Raw genomic sequence first — 26034 nt, 5'->3', positions numbered from 1 at the left:
TGTCTATAATGTGATTTTTTGGAGATTCCGGTGACGGAATCCGGTTGAAGAAATTGAGGTTAAATCTTAATTTGTTGCAGTTAAAATGGTTTTTTAACTGCATATTTGGATTCAGCTCCCTCGAAAACCCCTGAGACGCTTTCATTGTGCAGAAACTAGCTATCAAACTTGCGATTCCAATAAATTCCTGCCGGATTTCGACCAGAAAAACCCGCCGGAAAAGCTTTCAAAAAGTCGCATTATAGACTATTTCCTTTAAAATGTGGTGTGAATATATATAACTAGATTCAGTGTTTTTTGAAATTTCTGTGTAAATTATCAAACACAAACTTATCGTCACTCCCGCATCGTAACAAAAATTGGTCAAAGAAAAATAATAGAATAAGTGATAAACAAAAATAATAGAATAAGTGATAAACAATTGAAGGAAGATTTCTGTGGTTCACATCATAGAAAAGAAAGCATGGGGAGCTGGAAGGGCCCTCATTATTCATTACAGCACAAGCTGTCACGAATCTCGTTTTCACTGTTTGCTATAATGGCGATCATGATCCTTGGAAAAAGAATGAAAGAATCCTTTTTTTCAAAATCGAAATGACAAAAACTAACTATGACGCTGCTGCACAACTGTAAGTGTGCAATTCTTTGGTCCTATCTATCTATGTATCGGTTACAAAAGTTCAGCATTAGTGTTCACAATCCCCGGTTGGTTTTTACTTACATAATTTCTGCTTCCCTTCCACAAGGCTCTGCTCTTGTAGTGTTAATATTGGTTGAGGCTTTCATTTGCTGGAGAGAATTTTTCATTTTGAGATTTCTCAATCTTGATATTCACAGTTCTGGGGCTTTGTTATTTTGTGCTATCAAGGGAGTTGAACATATTTTTTTATCATGGGTGATCCTGGTTTCGTATCTGGATTTATTGGTGTGGGCATAAACATGGCTATCCACCAAATCATCCATCGCGTTAACAGTGCTCTCCGTTGCCAGAAAGAATTGGCCAATCTGAAGCGCCTGGTAATGGAAATTGAGCCAAAGTTGAAGGAGATCCAGCACTATCGCTTGCAATTAAATAGCAAGAAAATCTCAATTCCTCAAAGCAACAATAAGCTGAGACCCTCGGCTGTTAATAAATGGCTTAAGGAGCTGGATGCGCTTCTCCGACCAGCATCAGCGATGGCGCAACAATGCAGTACAATCGCTAAGTATGACGTGATTTCTCGTCATAGAATGAGTAGAAGGATTACTCGTTTGATTTCAGATATCAGAAAGCATCTCCAATCAGTTCCTTTGATTAGCATGCTCCAAAATGAGGAGCTCCTAGAGAGACTTTCAAGAATCGAAGAGTTGCACGCCTCTCCAGTTTCAGCCTCTACTTCTGCAACGTCCATCCAACCTGATGCTTCAAGAGGTTTCTTCATCAACGAACCCCTTATCGTGGGGCAACACAATGTCTTTGCAGCACTAGAGAAGTCAGTGATGGAGGCAGAGGGTGAGTCTTCCTTTTCGTGCATTGGCGTGCTTGGCAAGGGCGGTTCTGGTAAAACACTCCTCCTCAAGACCGTCTTCAATAGCGAAAAGGTGAGGGATTTATTTTCCAATGGATTGTTGCTTTGGCTGACTGTTTCGCAGTCTCCATCTTTCACAAATCTTAGGAATCAACTCTCTTCCCAAATAGCCATGCAAGCAAACATAAATCCAGATCAAAATATGAATGAGGAAGCTATAAAAATATGGTTGCATGAGAGTATGCAGGGCAAAAGGTTTGCGTTGTTCTTGGATGATGTATGGGAGGAGGGTGGCAGATTGCTAGAGGAATTGGGTCTACTCCGGCTAGCCGACCATTCCACCTCCAAAATTGTTGTGAGTTCAAGGAACCAGAAAACGCTGCTGGAGATGGGAGTTAATGCAGATAAGTCCACATTGATTACATTACGCGATTTGGTCGAGGATGATAGTTGGAGGCTGTTTGTTTATCATGCATTTCCACATAACAATGGAAATCTGCCAGCAAACATCGACGAAGGAAAGGCGAGGGTTGTGTGTACAAAGTGTGGAGGGCTTCCCTTGGCAATCAAAGCAGTAGGGAGGGCAATGGCAGGAATTATTGATGCACAAGAATGGGACTTGGCAGTCCACAGGTTGTCGAACGCCAACAGGCAAGACCTTCAACCTGTCTATGATTGCCTCAGGTTGAGTTACGACGCACTGGGCAACTGCAACATTAATCTCCAATTGTGCTTTCTGTACTTAGCTGCTGCCTTCGAGGAAGACCAAATTATTTTGGTAGAGCTCATCAGTATCTTGTGGTTGGGAGAAGGGCTGCTGCAAGATCAGGCTGGCCACGACCAATTCCACATCGGAAGAATCTACCTCAACAATTTAGCAGACCGTTGTTTGATTGAACCGACAGTGAGAGACATTGATGGATCCGTGCAATATTTCAGGATGCACGACGTTGTGCGCAGTTGGGGAATACAAATTGCTGAGCAGCAAGAGAGCTTCTACTGTGGCGCAGGTAAGGGTCTCACAACATTGGATGCAAATGAATGTTTAGCACGCACTAGAATTTTGTTGACTGGCAACCAGTTGGCTTTTCTTCCAGAGTCTTTCAGAGCTCCAGAAATCTACACATTAACATTGAATAGAAACAGAGATTTGGGAGAAATTCCAAGAAGGGTGATTGAGAGCATGATCTCTCTTAAGGTTCTGGATTTGAGTCGCACGTCCATCCAATCATTGCCTGAAAGTATTGGCGGTTTGAAACAACTTGCATGCCTAAGATTAGTGTACGTGCCAATCAAAAGGTTACCAGCATCTGTCTCCAAACTTGTAAATCTCCAAATCCTTGATCTTTATCGGTCTGGAATTACAGAATTACCGTGGGGCATTCATAAGTTGAGAGCACTGAAGTATTTAACCATTGCAAAGTGTGACGATTTGCAATGTGTGCCGCATGGCATATCACAGCTCACTTCTTTGCAATACCTCATGGTTTCTAGGAGTGCGTGGAGTCGTCGAGTGTTTAAAAGAGGTCAAAAAGCGGCTTCCATTAACGACCTGGGGAATTTAACACAACTCAAATATTTATGGTTAGAGAACAATGGAGAAACAATTTGTGAGGGCATTTTAGGGAGGATGCTTCAGATGGAAACATTGCACTTGAAGATCAGCTTCACAGCTTTTTTACCTGAAGATATTACTAATATGTCAAAGTTGAAGAAGTTTTCATTACAGAGCTCTCACATAGTTAAAATGGAAAATAAATTTTATCGGTTTCAAAATTTAAATCATCTTAAATTATGTAACTGTCATATGTTGGAAGAACTTCCACATTTGCAAAATCTTAGAGGGTTAAGGAAATTAGATATTGTAGAATGTCCGAAGTTAAAAAGGATTCCTAAAGAATTTGGAGAGATGGGGGCATTTCCTATGTTGAAGACATTTTCAATGGTTAAGTTAGATGAATTAGAAGAGTTGCCAATGCTACAAGAAGGTGCAATGCCCAAACTTGAAAATTTTACATTGATGCTTTGTGAAGCATTAATGATGCCAAAAGATTATTGGAATCTTAAAAGCCTTCATAGTATAAGATTGTATGGTTGTTCAAAATTTCCAGAGAATCTTGAAATAATCAAAAGAACAAATCCAAATGTAGAAGTGGTAACAATGTCCACTACCAGTACAGAAATACTTTTTGAAAAGTATTCCCAAAAAGATGATTATTTTAACTATAATGAATTTTGGAACGGAGAGTTTTACCTTTTCCTCCAAGAAATATATTCATATTTCTAAAATTCTATGTATTATGATCAATGATCAATAAATGTAATCTATTTTTCTTATTAACATTTATATGTGACTTATTATTCATGTTTTTGTCTTCAATATTTTCATATTTATGTATCATATGTGAAGAGAAAAAATAGATATTTTTAATTTATTAATAATGTTATAAATTAAAAAAATAATTAATTATCAATATCTTTAATACAACTTAATTTTAATGATTGTATAAATTATAAAATATGATATATGATAATGGTATTATTATTTAAATTTAGAAAAAATTAATAAATAATTAAAAAATATTAATAAAAAATATTTATTTTTTATATCTTAATTATATATTATATTTATTTTAATTAGAATTTTTATTTTTTATAAAAGTATATTTTTAATTTGATTTAGATTAAATAAAATTAGTATATACAACAGAATAGAAAAAAATGACACAAAGACCTTCTTTTTATATTATTTAAAAAAAATAGTTAGTTATTTTAGAAAAGTATTGGTGAGGAGATATGGTGAATTTTGGGATGGAGAATTTTACTTTTTCCATATATATATATAATTAATTCCATGTATTATAATTCATGATTAATAATTGTAATTTATTTTTTTATTAATATTTATATATGATTAATTATTTATGTTTTTGTTTTGAACATTTCTATATTTAAATAACACATAAAAAAGGAAAAAATATTTTTCAATTCATTAATAATATTATAAATGTAGAAAATTAACTGAGTTATCAATATCTCTAATATAATTTAATTTTAATGATTGTATAAATTTTAAAGTACCATATATTAAAATGGTATTATTATTTAGATTTAGAAAAAAAATCAATAAATAATTAAAAAATATTAATAAAATGAATATATTTTATGTATTTTAATTATACATTATTAAATATAATTAGAATTTTTATTTTATTTTATAAAAATAAAATATTTTATTTAGATTAATTATATAATATTTTTAATATATATAAAAGAATAGAAGAAAATGACTTGAGTAATGTTATTTTTTTGGTATTTTTCAAAAAGAAAAGTGAAATACAAATAAATTTTGATAATTGAAATTTGAATTTCCAAAAAAAAAATCTTGAGACATGCTATATAAGTAAAATCATTGTTTTATGCTAGTGATATTGCTTTTTAATTAAAATTTTGGATTTTTAAAAATGCGATTAATAGTATAAGTTATGAGTGCATGGAAATGAAGGCAAAAAAGCTAGGACTACAGATCTTGCTTTCTTTGTTTCTCATAATGGTGATTATGTTTATGTACACTTTTCAATAAGACAATGGAAAATTTTCGCTATTTAATTAAAAAAATTAATTGAAAATGGGTTATGACAATGTTGCACAACCATAAATTTGAAGTTGTTTAGTTATATGGAGGTGTAATGCTCACAAATTTGGGTTGATTTTAGTTACGAAAATTTTGGTTATTCGCTTTTGTGTCAGGAGGTAACTCCTCAAATCAAATTGTGTCTTTGCATTAAGATGGATCATAGATATATACATGGAGAGACTCTCGGTTTCATCTCCCAGTGTCTCTTTGTCTTCTAATTCTCTTTATTTTCTATTTACAATATTTACATGGATTTACCTAATCCCAAAGATTAGGTGTCAACATTCACCCCCTTAATATGAAGGGATGTTGGTGAGTCCAAGCATCATTCTAAATCTTTCAAACTTTTCTCTTCCAAGCGCTTTGGTGAAGATGTCTGCAATATGCTCGTTTGTGGAAAAATGGTGTAGGTGGACTGTCTTGGCCTCAACATGATGTCGAATCAAATGGTATTTTGTATTGATGTGCTTCGTTCGATCATGGAACTTTGGGTTCTTGGCCAAATTTATTGCAGAAGTGTTGTCAATCATGAGAGGAGTTGAATGCACTTGTTTTTCCTGCAAATCTTCTAGAATTTTCCTTAGCCACACAATTTCCTTTGTTGCTTCAGCTGTTGCCATATATTTTGCCTCATTTGTGGAATCTGGTGGAACTGATTGTTTGTGTGACCTCTAAGAGACGACTCTTGATCAAAGACTCATAACATAACCTGAAGTAGATACCCCAGTTTCTTTATCTCCATCGAATTTTGAATCAAAGTATCCAATCAAGTTGAAGTCTCCCACTTGTGTATACTTAAGTCCAAAGCCTTGAGTTCCCTTCAAGTGCCTTAGAACTCTTTTTGCAGCAGACCAATGACCCTCACAAGGATTTTTCATAAACCTGGAGAGGATTCCAACAAAAAATGAAATATCTGGTCTTGTAGTGGTTAGGTAGTTGAGACTTCCTATGAGTTGTCTATACTTCGTTGCATCATGCTCTTTCACATCCTTGGAAAAAGAATGAAAGAATCTTTTTTTTTATTATTATTGAAATGACAAAAACTAACTATGACGCTGCTGCACAACTATAAGTGTGCAATTCTTTGGTCCTATCTATCTATCTATGTATCAGAGTTATCGGTTACAAAAGTTCAGCATTAGTGTTCACAATCCCGGGTTGGTTTTTAGTTACATAATTTCTGGTTCCCTTCCACAAGGCTCTGCTCTTGTAGTGTTAATATTGGTTGAGGATTTCATTTGCTGGAGAGAATTTTTCATTTTGAGATTTCTCAATCTTGATATTCACAGTTCTGGGGCTTTGTTATTTTGTGCTATCAAGGGAGTTGAACATATTTTTTTAATCATGGGTGATCCTGATTTCGTATCTGGATTTACTGGTGTGGGCATAGACATGGCTATCCACCAAATCATCCATCACGTTAACATTGCTCTCCGTTGCAAGAAAGAATTGGCCAATTTGAAGCGCCTGGTAATGGAAATTGAGCCAAAGTTGAAGGAGATCCAGCACTATCGCTTGCAATTAAATAGCAAGAAAATCTCAATTCCTCAAACCAACAATAAGCTGAGACCCTCAGCTGTTAATAAATGGCTTAAGGAGCTGGATGCGCTTCTCCGACCAGCATCAGCAATGGCGCAACAATGCAGTACAATCGCTAAGTATGACGTGATTTCTCGTTATAAAACGAGTAGAAGGATTACTCGTTTGATTTCAGATATCAGAGAGCATCTCCAATCAGTTCCTTTGATTAGCATGCTCCAAAATGAGGAGCTCCGAGAGAGACTTGCAAGAATCGAAGAGTTGTGCGCCTCTCCAGTTGGAGCCTCTACTTCTGCAACGCCCACCCAACCTGATGCTTCAAGAGGTTTCTTCATCAACGAACCCCTTATCGTGGGGCAACACAATGCCTTTGCAGCACTAGAGAAGTCAGTGATGGAGGCAGAGGGTGAGTCTTCCTTTTCGTGCATTGGCGTGCTTGGCAAGGGCGGTTCTGGTAAAACCCTCCTCCTGAAGTCCGTCTTCAATAGCAAAAAGGTGAGGGATTTATTTTCCAATGGATTGTTGCTTTGGCTGACTGTTTCGCAGTCTCCATCTTTCACAAATCTTAGGAATCAACTCTCTTCCCAAATAGCCATGCAAGCAAACATAAATCCAGATCAAAATATGAATGAAGAAGCTATAAAAATATGGTTGCATGAGAGTATGCAGGGAAAAAGGTTTGCGTTGTTCCTGGATGATGTATGGGAGGAGGGTCGCAGATTGCTGGAGGAATTGTGTCTACTCCGGCTAACCGACCATTCCACCTCCAAAATTGTTGTGAGTTCAAGGAACCAGAAAACGCTGCTGGAGATGGGAGTTAATGCAGATAAGTCCACATTGATTAGATTAGGCGATTTGATGGAGGATGATAGTTGGCGGCTGTTTGTTTATCATGCTTTTCCACATAACAGTGGAAATCTGCCAGGAAACATCGACGAAGGAAAGGCGAGGGTTGTGTGTACAAAGTGTGGAGGGCTTCCCTTGGCAATCAAAGCAGTAGGGAGGGCAATGGCAGGCATTATTGATGCACAAGAATGGGACTTGGCAGTCCACAGGTTGTCAAACGCCAACAGCGAAGTCTATGATTGCCTCAGGTTTAGTTATGACGCACTGGGCAACTACAACATTAATCTCCAATTGTGCTTTCTGTACATAGCTGCTGCCTTCCCGGAAGACCTAATTCTTTCTCTTGACCTCGTCACTGAGTTTTTGTTGGGAGAAGGACTGCTGCAAGATCAGGGTGGCCACGACCAATTCGAGATCGGAAGAATCTACGTCAACAAATTAGCCGAGCTTTGTTTGATTGAACCGACAGTGAGAGATATTGACGGGTGCGTGCAATATTTCAGGATGCACGACGTTGTGCGCAGTTGGGGAATACAAATTGCTGAGCAGCAAGAGAGCTTCTACTGTGGCGTAGGTAAGGGTCTCACAACATTGGATGCAAATGAATGTTTAGCACGCACTAGAATTTTGTTGACTGGCAACCAGTTGGCTTTTTCTCCAGAGTCTTTCAGAGGTCCAGAAATCTACACATTAACATTGAATAGAAACAGAGATTTGGGAGAAATTCCAAGAAGGGTGATTGAGAGCATGATCTCTCTTAAGGTTCTGGATTTGAGTAGTACGTCCATCCAATCATTGCCTGAAAGTATTGGCTGTTTGAAACAACTTGCATGCCTAAGATTACTGTATGTACCAATCAAAAGGTTACCAGCATCTGTCTCCAAACTTGTAAATCTCCAAATCCTGAATCTTTCTGATTCTGGAATTACAGAATTACCTTCGGGCATTGGTAAGTTGAGAGCACTAAAGTATTTAGCGCTTGCAAGTTGCGACGATTTGCAATGTCTGCCGCATGGCATATCACAGCTCACTTCTTTGCAATACCTCTCGGTTCCTAGCAGTGCGTGGAGTCGTCGAGTGTTTAAAAGAGGTCAAAAAGCGGCTTCCATTAACGACCTGGGGAATTTAACACAACTGAAATATTTAAGGTTAGAGAACAATGGAGAAACAATTTTTGAGGGCATTTTAGGGAGGATGCTTCAGATGGAAACATTGGAATTGAATATCACCGTCACAGCTTTTTTACCTGAAGATATTACTAATATGTCAAAGTTGAAGAAGTTTTCATTAGAGAGCTCTCACATAGTTAAAATGGAAAATAAATTTTATCAACTTCAAAATTTAAATCATCTTCAATTATGGGACTGTCAGATGTTGGAAGAACTTCCACATTTACAAAATCTAAGAGGGTTAAGGAAATTAGATATTGTACGATGTGCGAAGTTAAAAAGGATTCCTAAAGAATTTGGAGAGATGGGGGCATTCCCAATGTTGAAGACATTTTCAATGGTTAATTTAGATGAATTAGAAGAGCTGCCAATGCTACAGGAAGGTGCAATGCCCAAACTTGAAAATTTTACATTAATGTTGTGTGAAGCATTAATGATGTTGCCAAAAGGTTATTGGAATCTTAAAAGCCTTCATAGTATAAGATTGTATGGTTGTTCAAAAATTTCAGAGAATCTTGAAATAATCAAAAGAACAAATCCAAATGTGGAAGTGGTAACCATGTCTACTAGCAAGACAGAAATACTTTTAGAAAAGTATTGGCAAAACTATGATTTGTTTCTTAAATACTGTGAATTTTGGAGCCAAAATATTTACAATGAATTTTGGAGCGGAGAGTTTTACCTTTTCCTCCAAGAAATATATAGATATTTCTAAGATTCTATGTATTATGATCAATGATCAATAAATGTAATTTATTTTTTTATCAACATTTATATGTGACTTATTATTCATGTTTTTGTCTTCAACATTTTCATATTTATGTATCATATTTGAAGAGAAAAAATAGATAGTTTTAATTTATTAATAATGTTATAAATTTAGAAAATTAATTAATTATTATTATTTTTAATACAATTTAATTTTAATGATTCTATAAATTTTAAAGTATGATATATTATTATAATATTATTATTTAAATTTGAGAAAAAATTAATAAAAGATTAAAAATATTAATACAAATTAATTATTTTATATATCTGATTATACATTATATTTATTTTAATTAGAATTTTTATCTTTTCAAAATTTTATTTGTTATAAAATTATATTTTTAATTTGATTTAGATTAAATAAATAAATAAAATTAGTATATACAAAAGAATTGAAAAAATGACACGAAGAAGGTTATTTTTTATATAATTAAAAAAAATAGTTAACTAGCAGTGGTAACAAAGGTTATTTTTTATATAATTTAAAAAAAATAGTTAGCTAACAGTGGTAACAATGTTGATTACCATAACAAAAATACTTTTAGAAAAGTATTGGTGAGGAGATATGGGGAATTTTGGGAGGGAGTATTTTACTTTTTCCTCTAAAAAAGTATAGATATTTATAAAATTCTATGTATTATTTTTCATAATTAATAATTGTAATTTATTTTTTCATTAATATTTATGTATGATTAATTATTTATGTTTTGGTTTTGAATATTTCTATATTTAAATAACACATTAAAAAAAGGTAAAAAAATATTTTTCAATTCATTAATAATGTTATAAATGTAGAAAATTAAGTGAGTTATCAATATCTCTAATATAATTTAATTTTAATGATTGTATAAATTTTAAAGTACCATATATTATAATACCAAATTTTAATGATTATATAAATTTTAGATTTAGAAAAAAAAATCAATAAATAATTAATAAAATATTAATAAAATGAATTTATTTTGTGTATTTTAATTATACATTATATTTATTTTAATTAGAATTTTTATTTTTAGTTTATAAAAATAAAATATTTTTATTTAGATTAATTATATAATATTTTTAATATATATAAAAGAATAGAAGAAAATGACTTGAGTAATGTTATTTTTTTGGTATTTTTCAAAAAGAAAAGTGAAATACAAATAAATTTTGATAATTGAAATTTGAATTTCCCAAAAAAAATTCTTGAGACATGCTATATAAGTAAAATTATTGTTTTATGCGGGTGATATTGCTTTTTAATTAAAATTTTGGATTTTTAAAAATGCTATTAATAGTATAAGTTATGAGTGCATGGAAATGAAGGCAAAAAAGCTAGGACAACCTCCATTTCTATAGATCTTGCTTTCTTTGTTTCTCATAATGGTGATTATGCTCATGTACACTTTTCAATAGGATAATGGAAAATTTTTGCTATTTAATTAAAAAAATTAATTGAAAATGGGTTATGACAATGTTGCACAACCATAAATTTGTAGTTGTTTAGTTATATGGAGGTGTAATGCTCACAAATTTGGGTTGATTTTAGTTACGAATATTTTGGTTATTCGCTTTTGTCAAGTCAGGAGGTAACTCCTCAAATCAAATTGTGTCTTTGCATTAAGATGGATCATAGATATATACATGGAGAGACTCTTGGTTTCATCTCCCAGTTTCTCTTTGTCTTCTAATTCTCTTTATTTTCTCTTTATAATATTTATATGGATTTACCTAATCCCAAAGATTAGGGGTCAACATTCACCCCCTTAATCTGAAGGGATGTTGGTGAGTCCAAGCATCATTATGAATCTTTCAAACTTTTCTCTTCCAAGCGCTTTGGTGAAGATGTCTGCAATATGATCGTTTGTGGAAAAATGGCGTAGGTGGACTGTCTTGGCCTCAACATGATGTCGAATCAGATGGTATTTTGTATTGATGCGTGTCGTTCGATCATGGAACTTTGGGTTCTTGGCCAACTTTATTGCAAACGTGTTGTCAATCATGAGAGGAGTAGAATGCACTTGTTTTTCCTGCAAATCTTCTAGAATTTTCCTCAGCCACACAATTTCCTTTGTTGCTTCAGCTGTTGCCACATATTTTTCCTCAGTTGTGGAATCTAGTGGAACTGATTGTTTACGTGACCTCCAAGAGACGAATCCTGATCAAAGACTCATAACGTAACCTAATGTAGATGCCCTAGTTTCTTTATCTCCATCGAATTCTGAATCAAAGTATCCAATCAAGCTGAAGTCTCCCACTTGTGTATACTTAAATCCAAAGTCTTGAGTTCCCTTCAAATACCTTAGAACTCTTTTTGCAGTAGACCAATGACCCTCACAAGGATTTTGCATAAACTTGGAGAGGATTCCAACAAAAAATGAAATATCTGGTTTGGTAGTAGTTAGGTAGTTGAGACTTCCTATGAGTTGTCTATACTTCATTGCATCCTCAAATTATTTTCCTTCAGTGGATGTGAGATTTAAGTTTTGTTCCATTGGAGTAGTCAAATGATTGCACTCAACCATGTCAAACCTATTCAACACATCTCTAATGTACTTTTTCTAAGAGAGGAATATCAACTTTGGATGTTGAGTTACTTCAATTCCAAGATAGTAGTGAACATAGCCCAAGTATGTCATTTCATAACCTTTCCTCAATTCGTTCTTTATGGATGAAATGTAGCTCTCATTGTTCCTTGTCATCAAAATATCACCTACATACAACAAAAGATATACAACTTTCTTGACAAACAAAATATCACTTCTTTGCAATACCTCTCGGTTTCTAGCAGAGAGTGGAGTCGTCGAGTGTTTAAAAGAGGTCAAAAAGCGGCTTCCATTAACGACATGGGGAATTTAACACAACTGAAATATTTGTGGTTAGAGAACAATGGAGAAACAATTTTTGAGGGCATTTTAGGGAGGATGCTTCAGACGGAAACATTGCAATTGAAGACCGTCACATCGTTTTTACCTGAAGATATTACTCATATGTCAAAGTTGAAGAAGTTTTCATTAGAGAGCTTTAACATAGTTAAAATGGAAAATATATTTTATCAACTTCAAAATTTAAATCATCTTAAATTATGGGACTGTCAGATGTTGGAAGAACTTCCACATTTACAAAATCTAAGAGGGTTAAGGAAATTAGATATTGTACGATGTGCAAAGTTAAAAAGGATTCCTAAAGTATTTGCAGAGATGGGGGCATTCCCAATGTTGAAGGCATTTTCAATGGTTAATTTAGATGAATTAGAAGAGCTGCCAATGCTACAAGAAGGTGCAATGCCCAAACTTGAAAATTTTACATTAATGTTGTGTGAAGCATTAATGATGTTGCCAAAAGGTTATTGGAATCTTAAAAGCCTTCATAGTATAAGATTGTATGGTTGTTCAAAAATTTCAGAGAATCTTGAAATAATCAAAAGAACAAATCCAAATGTAGAAGTGGTAACCATGTCTACTACCAGGACAGAAATACTTTTAGAAAAGTATTGGCAAGGAATAGAAAAGTATTGGCAAGGAATAGAATTAGAAATTTTCAGAAACGGTGAATTTTGGAACGGAGAGTTTTACCTTTTCCTCCAAGAAGTGTATAGATATTTATAAAATTCTATGTATTATGATCAATGATCAATAAATGTAATCTATTTTTTCATCAATTTATTATTTATGTTTTTGTCTTCGACATTTTCATATTTATATATACATATTTTTAATTTATTAATAATGTTATAAATTTAGAAAATTAATTAATTTTTAATATAATTAAATTTTAATGATTCTATAACTTTTAAAGTATGATATATTATAATAATATTATTATTTAAATTTGAGAAAAAAATTAATAAATAATTAAAAAATATTAATACAAATTAACTATTTATATATCTAATTATATATTATATTTATTTTAATTAGAATTTTTATCTTCTAAAATTTTTATTTTTTTATAAAAGTATATTTTTAATCTGATTTAGATTAAATAAATAAATAAAATTACTATATACAAAAGAATAGAAAAAAATGACACAAGAAGGTTATTTTTTATATTATTTAAAAAAAAGTAGTTAGCTAGAAGTGGTAATAATGTTGATTACCAGAACATATATACTTTTAGAAAAGTATTGGTGAGGAGATATGGTGAATTTTGGGAGGAGAATTTTAATTTTCCCAAAAAAAAATATAGATATTTATAAAATTCTATGTATTATAATTCATGATTAATAATTGTAATTTATTTTTTCATTAATATTTATATTTGATTAATTATTTATGTTTTTGTTTTGAACATTTCTATATTTAAATAACACATATGAAAGGGGATTTTTTTTTTCAATTCATTAATAATGTTATAAATTTAGAAAATTAATCAAATTATCAACATCTCTAATATAATTTAATTTTAATGATTGTATAATATATTAAAATGGTATTATTATTTAGATTTAGAGAAAAAAAAATCAATAAATAATTAAAAAAAATATTAATAAAATGATTTTTTTTTAATTATACATTATATTTATTTTAATTAGAATTTTTATTTTTCTTTTATAAAAATAAAATAATTTTTTTAGATTAATTATATAATATTTTTAATATATATAAAAGAATATAAGAAAATGACTTGAGTAATGTTATTTTTTTGGTATTTTTCAAAAATGAAAGTGAAATACAAATAAATTTTGATAATTGAAATTTGAATTTCCAAAAAAAAAATTGAGACATGCTATATAAGTAAAATTATTGTTTTATGCCAGTGATATTGCTTTTTAATTAAAATTTTGGATATTTAAAAATGTCATTAATAATATAAGTTATGAGAGCATGGAAATGAAGGCAAAAAAGCTAGGACAACCTCCATTGATACAAATCTTGCTTTCTTTGTTTCTCACAACGATGATTATGCTCATATACACTTTTCAATAGGATAATGGAAAAAATTCGCTATTTAATTAAAAAATTAATCGAAAATGGGTTATCACAATGTTGCACAACCATAAATTTGTAGTTGTTTAGTTATATGGAGGTGTAATGCTCACACATTTGGGTTGATTTTAGTTACTAATATTTTGGTTTCAGGAGGTAACTCCTCAAATCAAATTGTGTCTTTGTATTAAAATGGATCATAGATATATACATGGAGAGACTCTTGGGTTTCATCTCCCAGTGTCTCTTTGTCTTCTAATTTTCTTTATTTTTTATTTGCATGTATTTACCTAATCCCAAAGATTAGGTGTCAACATTCACCCCCTTACTCTGAAGGGATGTTAGTGAGTCCAAGTATAATTCTGAATCTTTCAAACTTTTCTCTTCCAAGCGCTTTGGTGAAGATGTCTGCAATATGCTCGTTTGTGGAAAAATGGCGTAGGTGGACTGTCTTGGCCTCAACATGATGTCGAATCAGATGGTATTTTGTATTGATGTGCTTCGTTCGATCATGAAACTTTGGGTTCTTGGCCAACTTTATTGCAGAAGTGTTGTCAATCATGAGAGGAGTTGAATGCACTTGTTTTTCCTGCAAATCTTCTAGAATTTTCCTTAGCCACACAATTTCCTTTGTTGCTTCAGCTGTTGCCACATATTTTGCCTCAGTTGTGGAATCTGGTGGAACTGATTATTTCCGTGACCTCTAAGAGATGACTCTTGATCAAAGACTCATAACATAACCTGAAATAGATACCCCAGTTTCTTTATCTCCATCGAATTCTGAATCAAAGTATCCAATCAAGCTGAAGTCTCCCACTTGTGTATACTTAAGTCCAAAGTCTTGAGTTCCCTTCAAGTACCTTAAAACTCTTTTTGCAGCAGACCAATGACCCTCACAAGGATTTTTCATAAACCTAGAGAGGATTCCAACAAAAAATGAAATATCTGGTCTAGTAGTAGTTAGGTAGTTGAGACTTCCTATGAGTTGTCTATACTTCGTTGCATCCTCAAATTATTTTCCTTCAGTGGATGTGAGATTTAAGTTTTGTTCCATTGGAGTAGTCAAATGATTGCACTCAACCATGTCAAACCTATTCAACATATCTCTAATGTACTTTTTCTGAGAGAGGAATATCAACTTTGGATGTTGAGTTACTTCAATTCCAAGATAGTAGTGAACATAGCCCAAGTATTTCATTTCATAACCTTTCCTCAATTCATTCTTTATGGATGAAATGTAGCTCTCATTGTTCCTTCTCATCAAAATATCACCTACATACAACAAAAGATATACAACTTTTTTGCCAACTTTCTTGACAAACAAAGTTGCATCATCAAGATCATAATGTTTGAAGTTGAGTTTTAGAAGATGCTCAATTAACTTCTCATACTAGGCTCGGGGAGCTTGCTTGAGGCCATACAAGGATTTTACAAGATTGCATATTTTATGTTCCTGACCCTTCACAACAAATCCTTCTAGTTGGGACATAAAAACATTCTCTTTCAGATATCCATTTAAGAAAGTAGTTTTTACATCCATTTGATGGACTTCCAATAGTTATGTGTTGCCAAGGCAAAGAGTGTCTGGATGGTAGCCCATTTTGTTGTGGGGGGAAAATTATCCTCATAGTCGACCCCTTCCTTCTGTGCAAAACCGTTTTCCACAAACCTGACTTTATGCTTGTCAAGTGAGCCATCTGCTTTATACTTGTTTTTGAAGACCCACTTGTAGCCAATTGGTTTGGTTCCTAATGGAAGATCAACCAGCTTCCAGGTGCCATTCTTTATCAAAGCATCATATTCTTTCTGCATCGCTTCTTTCCATTCATCATGAGAAGCAACTTCTTTGAAGGAAGTTGGTTCGAAATCTGTAGAAAAGTTCAATTCACAATCATAAGAAACATCCATATCAACAAGTGAATCAGAATCATCTACATCACCTCCATTTTTTCTGGTTGAGCTTCTTATTCCTGTCTTTCTGACCTCATCAGGATGAACACTTTCAAGTGTCTTTGTCAGCCATTTAGGAGGACCTTTCTGAGATGGCCTAGGCTGCTCAGTTGATTGAGATGGGGCTAAATCAAGATTTAGTCTCCCAATTATGTCACTCACATAACTCAAAGTGGCATCAGTGGTTGAAGCTTCATGCAAGGGAGAGAGTGTTTCAGAAGAAGATTCCACATATTGATCCAGTATAGGAATCCACCCTTCAAGATGTGGAATCTGATTATCAAACCCTTGAAAATATTTTACATGTATGAATGTATCCAAGCGATCAAGTTGTCACGCAACAATATTGTCAGCCTTGGAAGATTCAAGAAAGATCACATCTCTAGATATTATAAACTTCTTATTGAGTTCATCATAGAGATGGTATGCTTTGGAGGTATTTGAGTACCCCAAGAAGATACACTTATGACTCCTTGCACTAAGTTTGTTTCTCTGTTCCTAAGGTATTAAGGCATAACAGGTGGAACCAAAAACCCTGAGATGTCTCACCAAAGGAATGTGGCCATACCACATTTCATAGGGAGGCTTGTTTTTTATAGCATTAGATGGACACATATTCTTTATATACACAACACATAAAACTGCATCAGCCCAAAACATCAGTTTAACATTCTTGAAAAACATCATGGAACGTACCATATTTAATATTGCTCTATTAATTCTTTCAACTACTCCGTTATGTTGGGGATTATAAGGCATAATTGTTTGATGTTTGATCCCATGCTAGCGAAGATAGTTTTCAAATTAATTTGAAGTGTATTCTTTTCCATTATCAATGAGAATAGAGCCAATATGAGATTGTGTATCATTTTCAATCCATGCATGAAAGTTCTTGAATGTTTCAAAATCTTCAGATTTGTTCTCAATAAATAAACGCAACACATTCTGGTCTAGTCATCAATAAATGTCATCATATATTTATTTACCATTTGTAGAAGGAATAGGCATTGGGCCACATAAATCTGAATGAATGAGTTCAAGTTTTCTATGTGCTCTGGAATGAGAATCATGAAAAGACTATTTTTTGTGCTTTCCTAAGATACAAGCATCACATTGCTTAAGTTTCCTAGGAATTATAGGCAAACCAGTAACACCATTTTTCTTCAACAAATGAAGGTTGTCATAGTTCAAGTGTCCTAATCTAGCATGCCATAAAAGACTTGATGGAAATGTACCTTCATCATAGTGAGAACTGTATGAGAAGTTTTGTGAACGAACAGAGGTTCCTTGCAACTTCAGAAGTCTTTCTTCTTCTATCCCCATAATGACAAGTGAGTGATATGATGCTTTTCTGACCTCGACCTTGCCATCAAATATATGAATGGATTGTCCTTTTTGGCGGATGTGGACCAAAGACAGTAAGTTTCTCCTCAGCTCCGAGAGGTATAAAACATCATGCAGAAGAAAGTCTGGAATACTAGGCAGTTTGAGCCTGATGGCTTGAGTTTTGACTTGTGTGCAAAGTATATTACTCCATCAACATTGTGAGTGAATTCTTCAAAGAAATCTCTCTTGAAAGTCATGTGGAAATTTTCTCCTGAATCAAGCAACCAATCATCTTTCGATGAAGCAATTGAAGCATTGAACAAGTCTTTAGTTACTCCATTGTTACAATGTGCCACAACATAGTGAGAGGATTCAGGTACTTTACTTTTCCCTTTGTCATTAGTTTTACCTTTCCCTTCATTCCTTTCCTACTCAATTTTGTCCTAAGGAAACTTACATGTGGATGCATCATGTCCATCTCTAGTGCATCATATGCAATGAAGATCAGACTTTCTCCTTGGATATGTCTGCCCCCTGCCTCTAAAATTCCTCCTTCCTCTTCCTCTTCGTCCACCTCTTCCTATAGAAGAATCTTGTGCATGATTCTTCTCCTTTTGTGCAAGGCATACAACTTCGTAAGTAGATTGAGGAGTTGAATTCTTCCCAAAATCCTTCTCTCTCTCAGCAAAATTATTTTCAATGGAGTCAAAGGTAATCTCCTTAAGGTTTCCACTTGCTTGCAATACTCAAGATAATGTGAATAGGTGGGATATAGTGCCCTGACATAAGCTATGAGAGGAATATATATCTCAACACTAGTGCCCTTTATATCATGCATAATGGATCTTACTTCTGATGCTAAGGCAAGAGGTTCATCATTTTTCAACTCAAGACTGAACAACTTAATCATCAATTCAATAAATTCAAGTTCAGAGTGTGGGTCATACAATTCCTTCAATTTCATTAAAGCTTCAAAGGCATTTGAAAATGGTGAAATATGGAAACTCACTTCTTCATTTACTGATGCTGCAATCAAGGCATAGGCCTTGTTGTTCTTGTTTTCCCAAATGGAAAACTCCTTATCTGAAGTGGGATTTGCAGGTGCATTGTCTCCTTCTCCTTCACAAATCCCTTTCCACAACTCATTGAAAATGAGGGTGTGTTTTATCTTCCGGGACCACTCAGGATAGTTATCTTTGCGAGTGAGAACTACTCCCACTATGGAGATGAGTGAATGCATCATAAAATTTGATGTGGCCTCAAAATAATTGCAAAAAAAAAATGGATATGCCTTCAAAAGCCTTCAATTAAAAATATAATCTCTCAATATACCTTCATGACATATTACATAATGCTCACATATCTCATTACATACCACATATGGTCCACATAACATATATTATAATAATGTTCCACATATCATATATTATAATACACCCCTCAAAATAGGAACTCGACGTATTTGCCATCCATACGCTCCATTTAATATATGTGCCATGTAAAGGATTATGGTATTAAAAAATAACTCCAAATATGGTCTTCAAAAAGGCTAACACATATAAAAAATTGATACACACACCATTCAAATAATGATTCACCCACCATTCAAATGTATATAGATAATTCCAATGCACCATTCAACACTCCATTCACTGCACGGTCATTCATCTGGATATAATGTATCATTTCCTATTTATAATAGCTTGAATGCAAAAGAATGCACCATATACAGCCTAAGACATAGTATTATAACCAGAGATACGACATTCATATAAAACTTCAATGCACTCCAACAGATGGACTTCAAGAGTTACGCACATTTAATTAATGAATTGCTCAAATGTCGAGAATGGATTAAGACGTAGAGAACGATTGCAAAAGAAGGTCTCTCGGTTTTGAACTTCATATCCAGCAAGTTAGCCTAGCGATCTACATCTTCTAGAGAGAATAGCTAGCGTTCAACATCTACAGGAACAAAGAGGATCTATGTTACTTGGAGCAGAACTTTAGGGAATCAAGCCCAAAATGCAAAGGAGTTACTGAGTAGGAAAATACTAGAATGGGACCTGTGCTCCAACAATTTCACACTACTCAAACACAAAGCTTCTATGAGAGTTATCCATTCAACAACAATGCATGGGATTATGCAGGGATTTGACAGAAATGTTAGTCTGCAAAAGATGTAGAACAGAAGCAGTGGGAGTTACAAGGGCAGAAAGGAAGCTAAAAATGGGACTGCCTCTGATACCATGTCAGGCCAGGAGGTAACTCCTCAAATCGAATTGTGTCTTTGCATTAATATGGATTATAGATATATACATGGAGAGAGAGACTCTTGGGTTTCATCTCCCAGTGTCTCTTCGTCTTCAAATTATCCTTATTTTCTTTTTACAATATTTACATGGATTTACCTAATCCCAAAGATTAGGTGTCAACAACTTTAAGGCATTAACAAGTTGAGAGAAATGAACCAATTAAACCTTGGAGACTGTGATGACTTGCAATGTATACTTCATACCATGTCATTGTTAATTTTCACACTGCTCTATGTTGTTTCAATTACTTTTAGCCCAATTCAATTCTTCAATTAGCAATATTTTCAATAATAATTCATCTTTCCAATCATCAACAGTAATTGAAGATAGAACAATAAATGCAATGACAAAGGAGACAATCAACAAGAGACACCAGATTTGGTCAAAGACCAGGGAAAAACCACACAAGGGGGAAATCCCTTTGAAAAATCTTCTTCTATTAGATTGTCATAAAATGTTCAGCAGAGAGTACAATGAGCCCAATACAAAATCATCCAACAAAATTAAACCAACAACATTCAGAAATATGTTCATAGCATCAATATATATTAGAGAAAACTTTTCCTATCTGTGGTCAGCTGCAGTCATATGTCAAAATTTAGCCCTAGAGCCCAACTGCATGGAGCAAGAGTTGTGCATGCAGTTGAGACCTTCCAACCACACCCTTGAGCCTGATAGCCTACAGTTATAGCCAAAAATTTCCTTTGATGAGCCTGTGGTCAGAAACCAAAACCCTAGAACACGTGCGAGCTTCAAAACCTGTATTTTCGAACCTGTGTGAACCTCTTTCCTCAACCCAACCTCAAACTTGTGCGAAAAAATCAATGAATAAGAGAAGAAGATGATGCTTGGTGATGTCCAAATGATCTTGAGGTCATTTGTATTTATAGGCTTCCAAGGGTGACCATTTCCTGTTAGGGCCAACCTGTCCAAATGTGCATATGTGGGCTTTTGTTCATAAGTACACTTTCCCTTGTCCAAATTGAGCACTTCAATATTCCAAATTGGTCCTCTCGAAAAGAGGAATCTAATCCCATGGTTCGAATTTTCATTCAGCTACCAAATTAACACTCCCTCTCAGCTATGGAGAAATTACAATTACATCATGTCATGTGTATCCTATCGTCATATCATGTCCCATCTCTGCTCAACTCTATCTGCTGAAACATTCTCGAATCTGAAGAAGAAGAATTGGGGAGCATTAACTACCACCCTCTATAATGTTGAAGAGCACATCTCAGTCTGAAAATAATATCAGGGAGCACATCTCAACCTGAATCTACATCGAGGAGCACATCTCAACCTAGAATCGCATGGGGGAGCAAAACATCTTCAACCCCATATCGAGCAATAGGTGATATAGGGGATCACATCTCAACCCATCCTATTGCCCACTGATCTTCCCAACAATGACCCTCAAGAGTCATGTGGTAGAAAAACTACATCATAATCAACTTGGGTTGTACACCCCTAACACTAGTAAAAAAATGATGAAATTAGTGACTAGGTGACTAAAAACGTTAGTCACCGCAATTATTTCAAGTGAATTACTACTAAATTTGAGCAATTTTAAGTGGTCGAACTAAAAATGACTAAATTAAACGACTAATTTAGTCTAGGGATAAAATATACGACTAGATAATAAGTGATCAAACTAAAAGTGACTAACTTAAATGACTAATTTAGTCCATGACTAAAATATATGACTGGATAATAAGTGATAAAATCAATAATGATTAACTTAAATGACTACTAGAGTCCAAGAATAAAAATATGACCAAATAACAAGTACAACAATTATATGAATTACTCATTTATGATAGTAATTTTTAATTATGTTACTCCAGAAATGGAAAATTGCAATTTTGATATTGAAGTGTTACATTTCACTATATGGGTCTCTGAATCCATCTGCATTATTAAAATTTAGAGACAAAGGGGTCTCTTAATCCATCTACATTGTTAAAATTATGAATACCCTTTTGTCTCTAAATTTTAGCACTGCAGATGGATTCAAAGACCCCCTTCTTTAAATCCATCTACAGTGTTAAATCTAGAGACAAAGGGGTCTTTGAGTCCATCTACAATGTTAAAATTTAGAGACCCCTTTAAGAGGGTCTCCAAATCCATTTGCAATGTTAAGTACATAAAAATGACTCAAAATGACTAAAATTTTCTAGTCATCACAACATTTGACATAAAAATGACTCAAAATGCACATACATTATTTTGAATCCCTTCTAACAAAAACTATTATCCATTGCATTGTGAATAAAAGGTGATATGAGATTACTTGTTCTATGAAATGTTTGATTTAAATCATTTACTTATAATAGTTCATGAATCTTAATGAAGAGCATTTTCATAAATCCTTTGGAGTTAAGATGTTGTGCATTACCTTCATTTTGAACATATTCTAGAATATTGGCCTGGTTGAAATATCCCTGAAACATAACATATGATAAAAAAGAAATGCTAGTAAAGAAACAAAATTGCATAACCATTTTTCTTTCTTCTATGTTATTGTTTCCTATGCTACCACCTTACAACGTTTACTTTGAAACATGTGGTGCAATTGCTAGCTTTATATGTTTGATGAATAGAGTGTTTAGAGTTTATACAAACTAATTTGTTATTTCCTTCTTGGGTGATATTCTTATACAATCCAAGACAGAAGAGGAGCATGAGTGACATTTGCATGTTGCAAGAGAAACAATTGTATGCCAAGTTGAGCAAGTGCACTTTCTATCAAAGGAAAATCCATGATTTAGTTCACAATGTCTTATAGGAGGGCATAATAATGGACCCACGGAAGATGAAATCCATCAAAGGTTGGCCATCACCAAATAATATTTCAAAGGTGAGAATGTTTATGGGCTTACCTAGTTGTGAAGATAATTTTCAATAGATGAAATATTTATTAACCAATGCACCTATTCTAAAGAACGTAGATCCAAATGAGGATATTTTTGTGTGCATAAATGCATGTAAATAAGGACTTGGTGGACCCCTTATGCAAGATAGGCATGTCATTTGAATTGAAGAAAATCCAATAACATGAAAGAAATTATGCTACCCATGACTTGGAGCATACAACTATTACCCATGCATTGAAAATGTGAAGACATTATCTTATGGGATGAAATTTTGAGTTGAAAATAGACCATAGCGGCTTGAAATACTCACATAGACAAATTAGATAGTTGGAATGCCCTAGTGAATCTGACTTTGACATCAACAACATTAAGGGAAAAGAGAATAAATAGGTTAATGCACTCAACATTAAGAGGGTACATGTAATGCATGCTATAACTATTAGCATATACAACATAGACTTAAAAAGAATAATTTTGGAAGATCAGGATCAAACTTACATTATTTACAAATTAAAGAAGGGTTACAACAAGGTAATTCACACCAAAAATTTAAAGGCTACATTCTAGAAGAGGATGGAAACCTCTTGCAAAGGAACACAAGTTTATGTTCCTAATTCTCAAGAATTGAGAAATTTAGTGATAAGAGAAATGTGTGATGCACCATATGTTGGATACTAGGGTACCAAAAAACTATTGTAGCTATAAGAATTCAGTATTTTTGACTTATTAGTATGAAAAAACATGTGGTTTATTACATAGCCAAATGCATGTAATGTTAAAAGGTAAAGTCTAAACATGGACATCCAACATGATTTCTATATCCATTGACCATTCCTAAATGCAAATGACAGATTGTTACCATAAATTTCATAGCTAAGCTACCAAGGATAACAAGGTGAGATGATTCCATCATGGTAGTGATGGACAATCTTACGAAAGGCACACATATTATTTCAATTAAGTTGATTGATAAGGAATCATGTATTGTGGAAATTTATATAAAAAGGAAATTGTAAAGTTATATTTTGAGTTGGGATAACCTAGAAAACAAAGTGATTGTTGGGCTATATATTATAAAATATATGTAAGAACATTTGTTAAAGATAAGTAAAAATATAAAGGATACACAATATAGGTAGAAATTTGTGCAAAGAAAGGAAAAATGCATAGATAATTTAGATTGGTTTGGCATGTGTTTTTCAAAGTGAAGGCTAAAAAGAGCTCACTAAAATTGGGGGCCATTTGAAATACTAGATAGGATAAGTTTGGTTATATACATTCTTGCATTACTTGCATCCATGAATATTCATAAAAGTGTTTCATGTATCTTTATTGAAAAAGTATGTGCCTATTAATCCTAACCTTGTGATTGATTAGACTATGGTCTAGGTGGAGCAAAAAGGGGACTTTTGGGTGGAGCCAATATGCATCTTAGACTCAAAATTAGAAGTGCTCATGTGCAAAGCCATTATCTTGGTAAAGGTCCAGTGGACCTATTGCAATCCTGAAGATACCACATGGGAGAATGAAGAGGCTATGTGGGAGGACTACCCATAGCTTTTTGCATATTTTGAGGAAATATGAATGTACATTTGTGCATAAATGACTAAAGACACCATTTTTTATAGTTAGGATTATTAAATTCCATAGCTTGGATATTTCATGTCCAACCAGTGGTTGAGCCCTCAAAGGTAAGTGGGACAACCTAAAGGATTGTGATGGAGAGAAGGGAGTACTCTTCCTTGGGTTATGTAGGTTGAGGGGAGTGAGAGTTAGGCATTTGGAATTTCTATAGGAGTTACTAAATTGTCAAATTATAAAGTGCTAAGATGTAAAAAAAAAAATGTATCTACATGTAAACCTATATGGTGATGTGCACCAAATATAGTGAAAAAATGTAGGGGGAGGAAAATGTAACACCCCGATTTTGATCACTAGATTAGAAATGTATATTTTTAAATATGATGAATGTGTAAATGTCAAGATATATAATATGTAAAAATGTAGCCAAATATCGATAACATTATTGGATTTCAATGGTTTCATTATCTAAGGTGACCAATGTGTGAAACTCACAATAGTCGGGAGGAGACACCAAAAAAAATTATCCATGTTAAGGGTTGGTGTGGTCTAGACCTAGTGTGATCATCAAGTGATTTTGATGGCTTAGATGCCCTAGGTTATGGTTTCTTAGATCACATGCTAGTCCCACAAGTCATGGACACAATATCAAACAAAAAATTATATGTAAACATTTATATTGAAAATAATAATATAAAATACATCACTGGTTATAAAATGGATAAGAACATATTCATGGAGGACCTATCATTCCATAAATGAAGGGGATAAAAATGGGTCCAAGGGTAAATCACACATGCCTAAAATCCCATGTATTAGCATAAATTAATTGTCATTACCATATAATCCCCATTTTACTTATTAAAACCAGTCATTGAATCCATTTTTGAGGTTGGTAGAAGAGTCATATCACTTAGTTATTGAAGCATGGGCTAAGTACACTCATGAGGGGAGTGATTTTATTGAATGCATGTAAGAGGTAGGTGAGAGAGTCATCTCACCTAGATGTGAGAACATTTTATGAGTAAAATTGTGTTTTTAATCGCCTGAGGCAAAACATGCATAAGAATAGGAATTTGAGTAAAGGAAATAACTAACTTTCAAAAAGCAAGATGTTGACACCTAATCCTCAGCATTGGGTGAATATAATGTAAATAGATAAATAAGTAATATGAATAGTCATCGGGAGATGAAGTGAACAGTCTCTCCCTCATGTATATAATGAAGACCTACCTGATGGAATAATACAAACGAATCAATTTTGGTTGAGGAGTTACTGCCTGGTCTGACATGGTATCAGAGCTAGCTCCCAAAATAGTTTTAACTCCCACTGCCTACTGCTCTCTGTCCACTGTGTACTGCTCTCTGTCCACTGTGTACTACTCTCTGTCCCCTCCACAGTCGCTACTATGTGCTATACGTTGGCCTGACATGCGTTGAATTATCCTAATGAACTCCTACTCTGTCTTCTATCCGCTGAATGCATACAGTTCTTTGCTATACGCTATACACTGCTGTCAAAATTGTTTTGAACCATATGCTGGTCCGTTGAACTGTTTTGTAATGGTGAACCCAGACGTGAACACTGGTCCGTTGGTAAAGCTTT

The 26034-nt window shown here is 33.7% G+C and overlaps 2 protein-coding genes across 2 annotated transcripts; both read left to right on the top strand.

Annotated features, from left to right (window-relative positions):
- Positions 1-573: 573 nt before the first annotated feature.
- Positions 574-3795, top strand: LOC149264730 (putative disease resistance protein At1g61300). Its single transcript, XM_089400577.1, has one exon. The coding sequence runs from the start codon at positions 892-894 to the stop codon at positions 3793-3795; it is 2904 nt and encodes a 967-aa protein (XP_089256703.1). The 5' UTR covers positions 574-891.
- Positions 3796-6489: 2694 nt separating this feature from the next.
- LOC149264729 (disease resistance protein UNI-like) lies at positions 6490-9414 on the top strand. The gene has a single exon (XM_089400575.1). The coding sequence runs from the start codon at positions 6490-6492 to the stop codon at positions 9412-9414; it is 2925 nt and encodes a 974-aa protein (XP_089256701.1).
- The last annotated feature ends 16620 nt before the right edge of the window (positions 9415-26034 follow it).

The sequence above is a fragment of the Pinus tabuliformis genome, chromosome 6, assembly GCF_031772625.1.
Source record: "Pinus tabuliformis cultivar Carrire ecotype Pingquan chromosome 6, CPIR1, whole genome shotgun sequence".
NCBI lineage: Eukaryota > Viridiplantae > Streptophyta > Pinopsida > Pinales > Pinaceae > Pinus > Pinus tabuliformis.
This window is presented reverse-complemented; position numbering and strand designations above follow the sequence as displayed.

Bases quoted from the DNA above. Each gene is read 5' to 3' on its own strand.
- LOC149264730 (XM_089400577.1), top strand. From the start codon at position 892: ATGGGTGATCCTGGTTTCGTATCTGGATTTATTGGTGTGGGCATAAAC.
- LOC149264729 (XM_089400575.1), top strand. From the start codon at position 6,490: ATGGGTGATCCTGATTTCGTATCTGGATTTACTGGTGTGGGCATAGAC.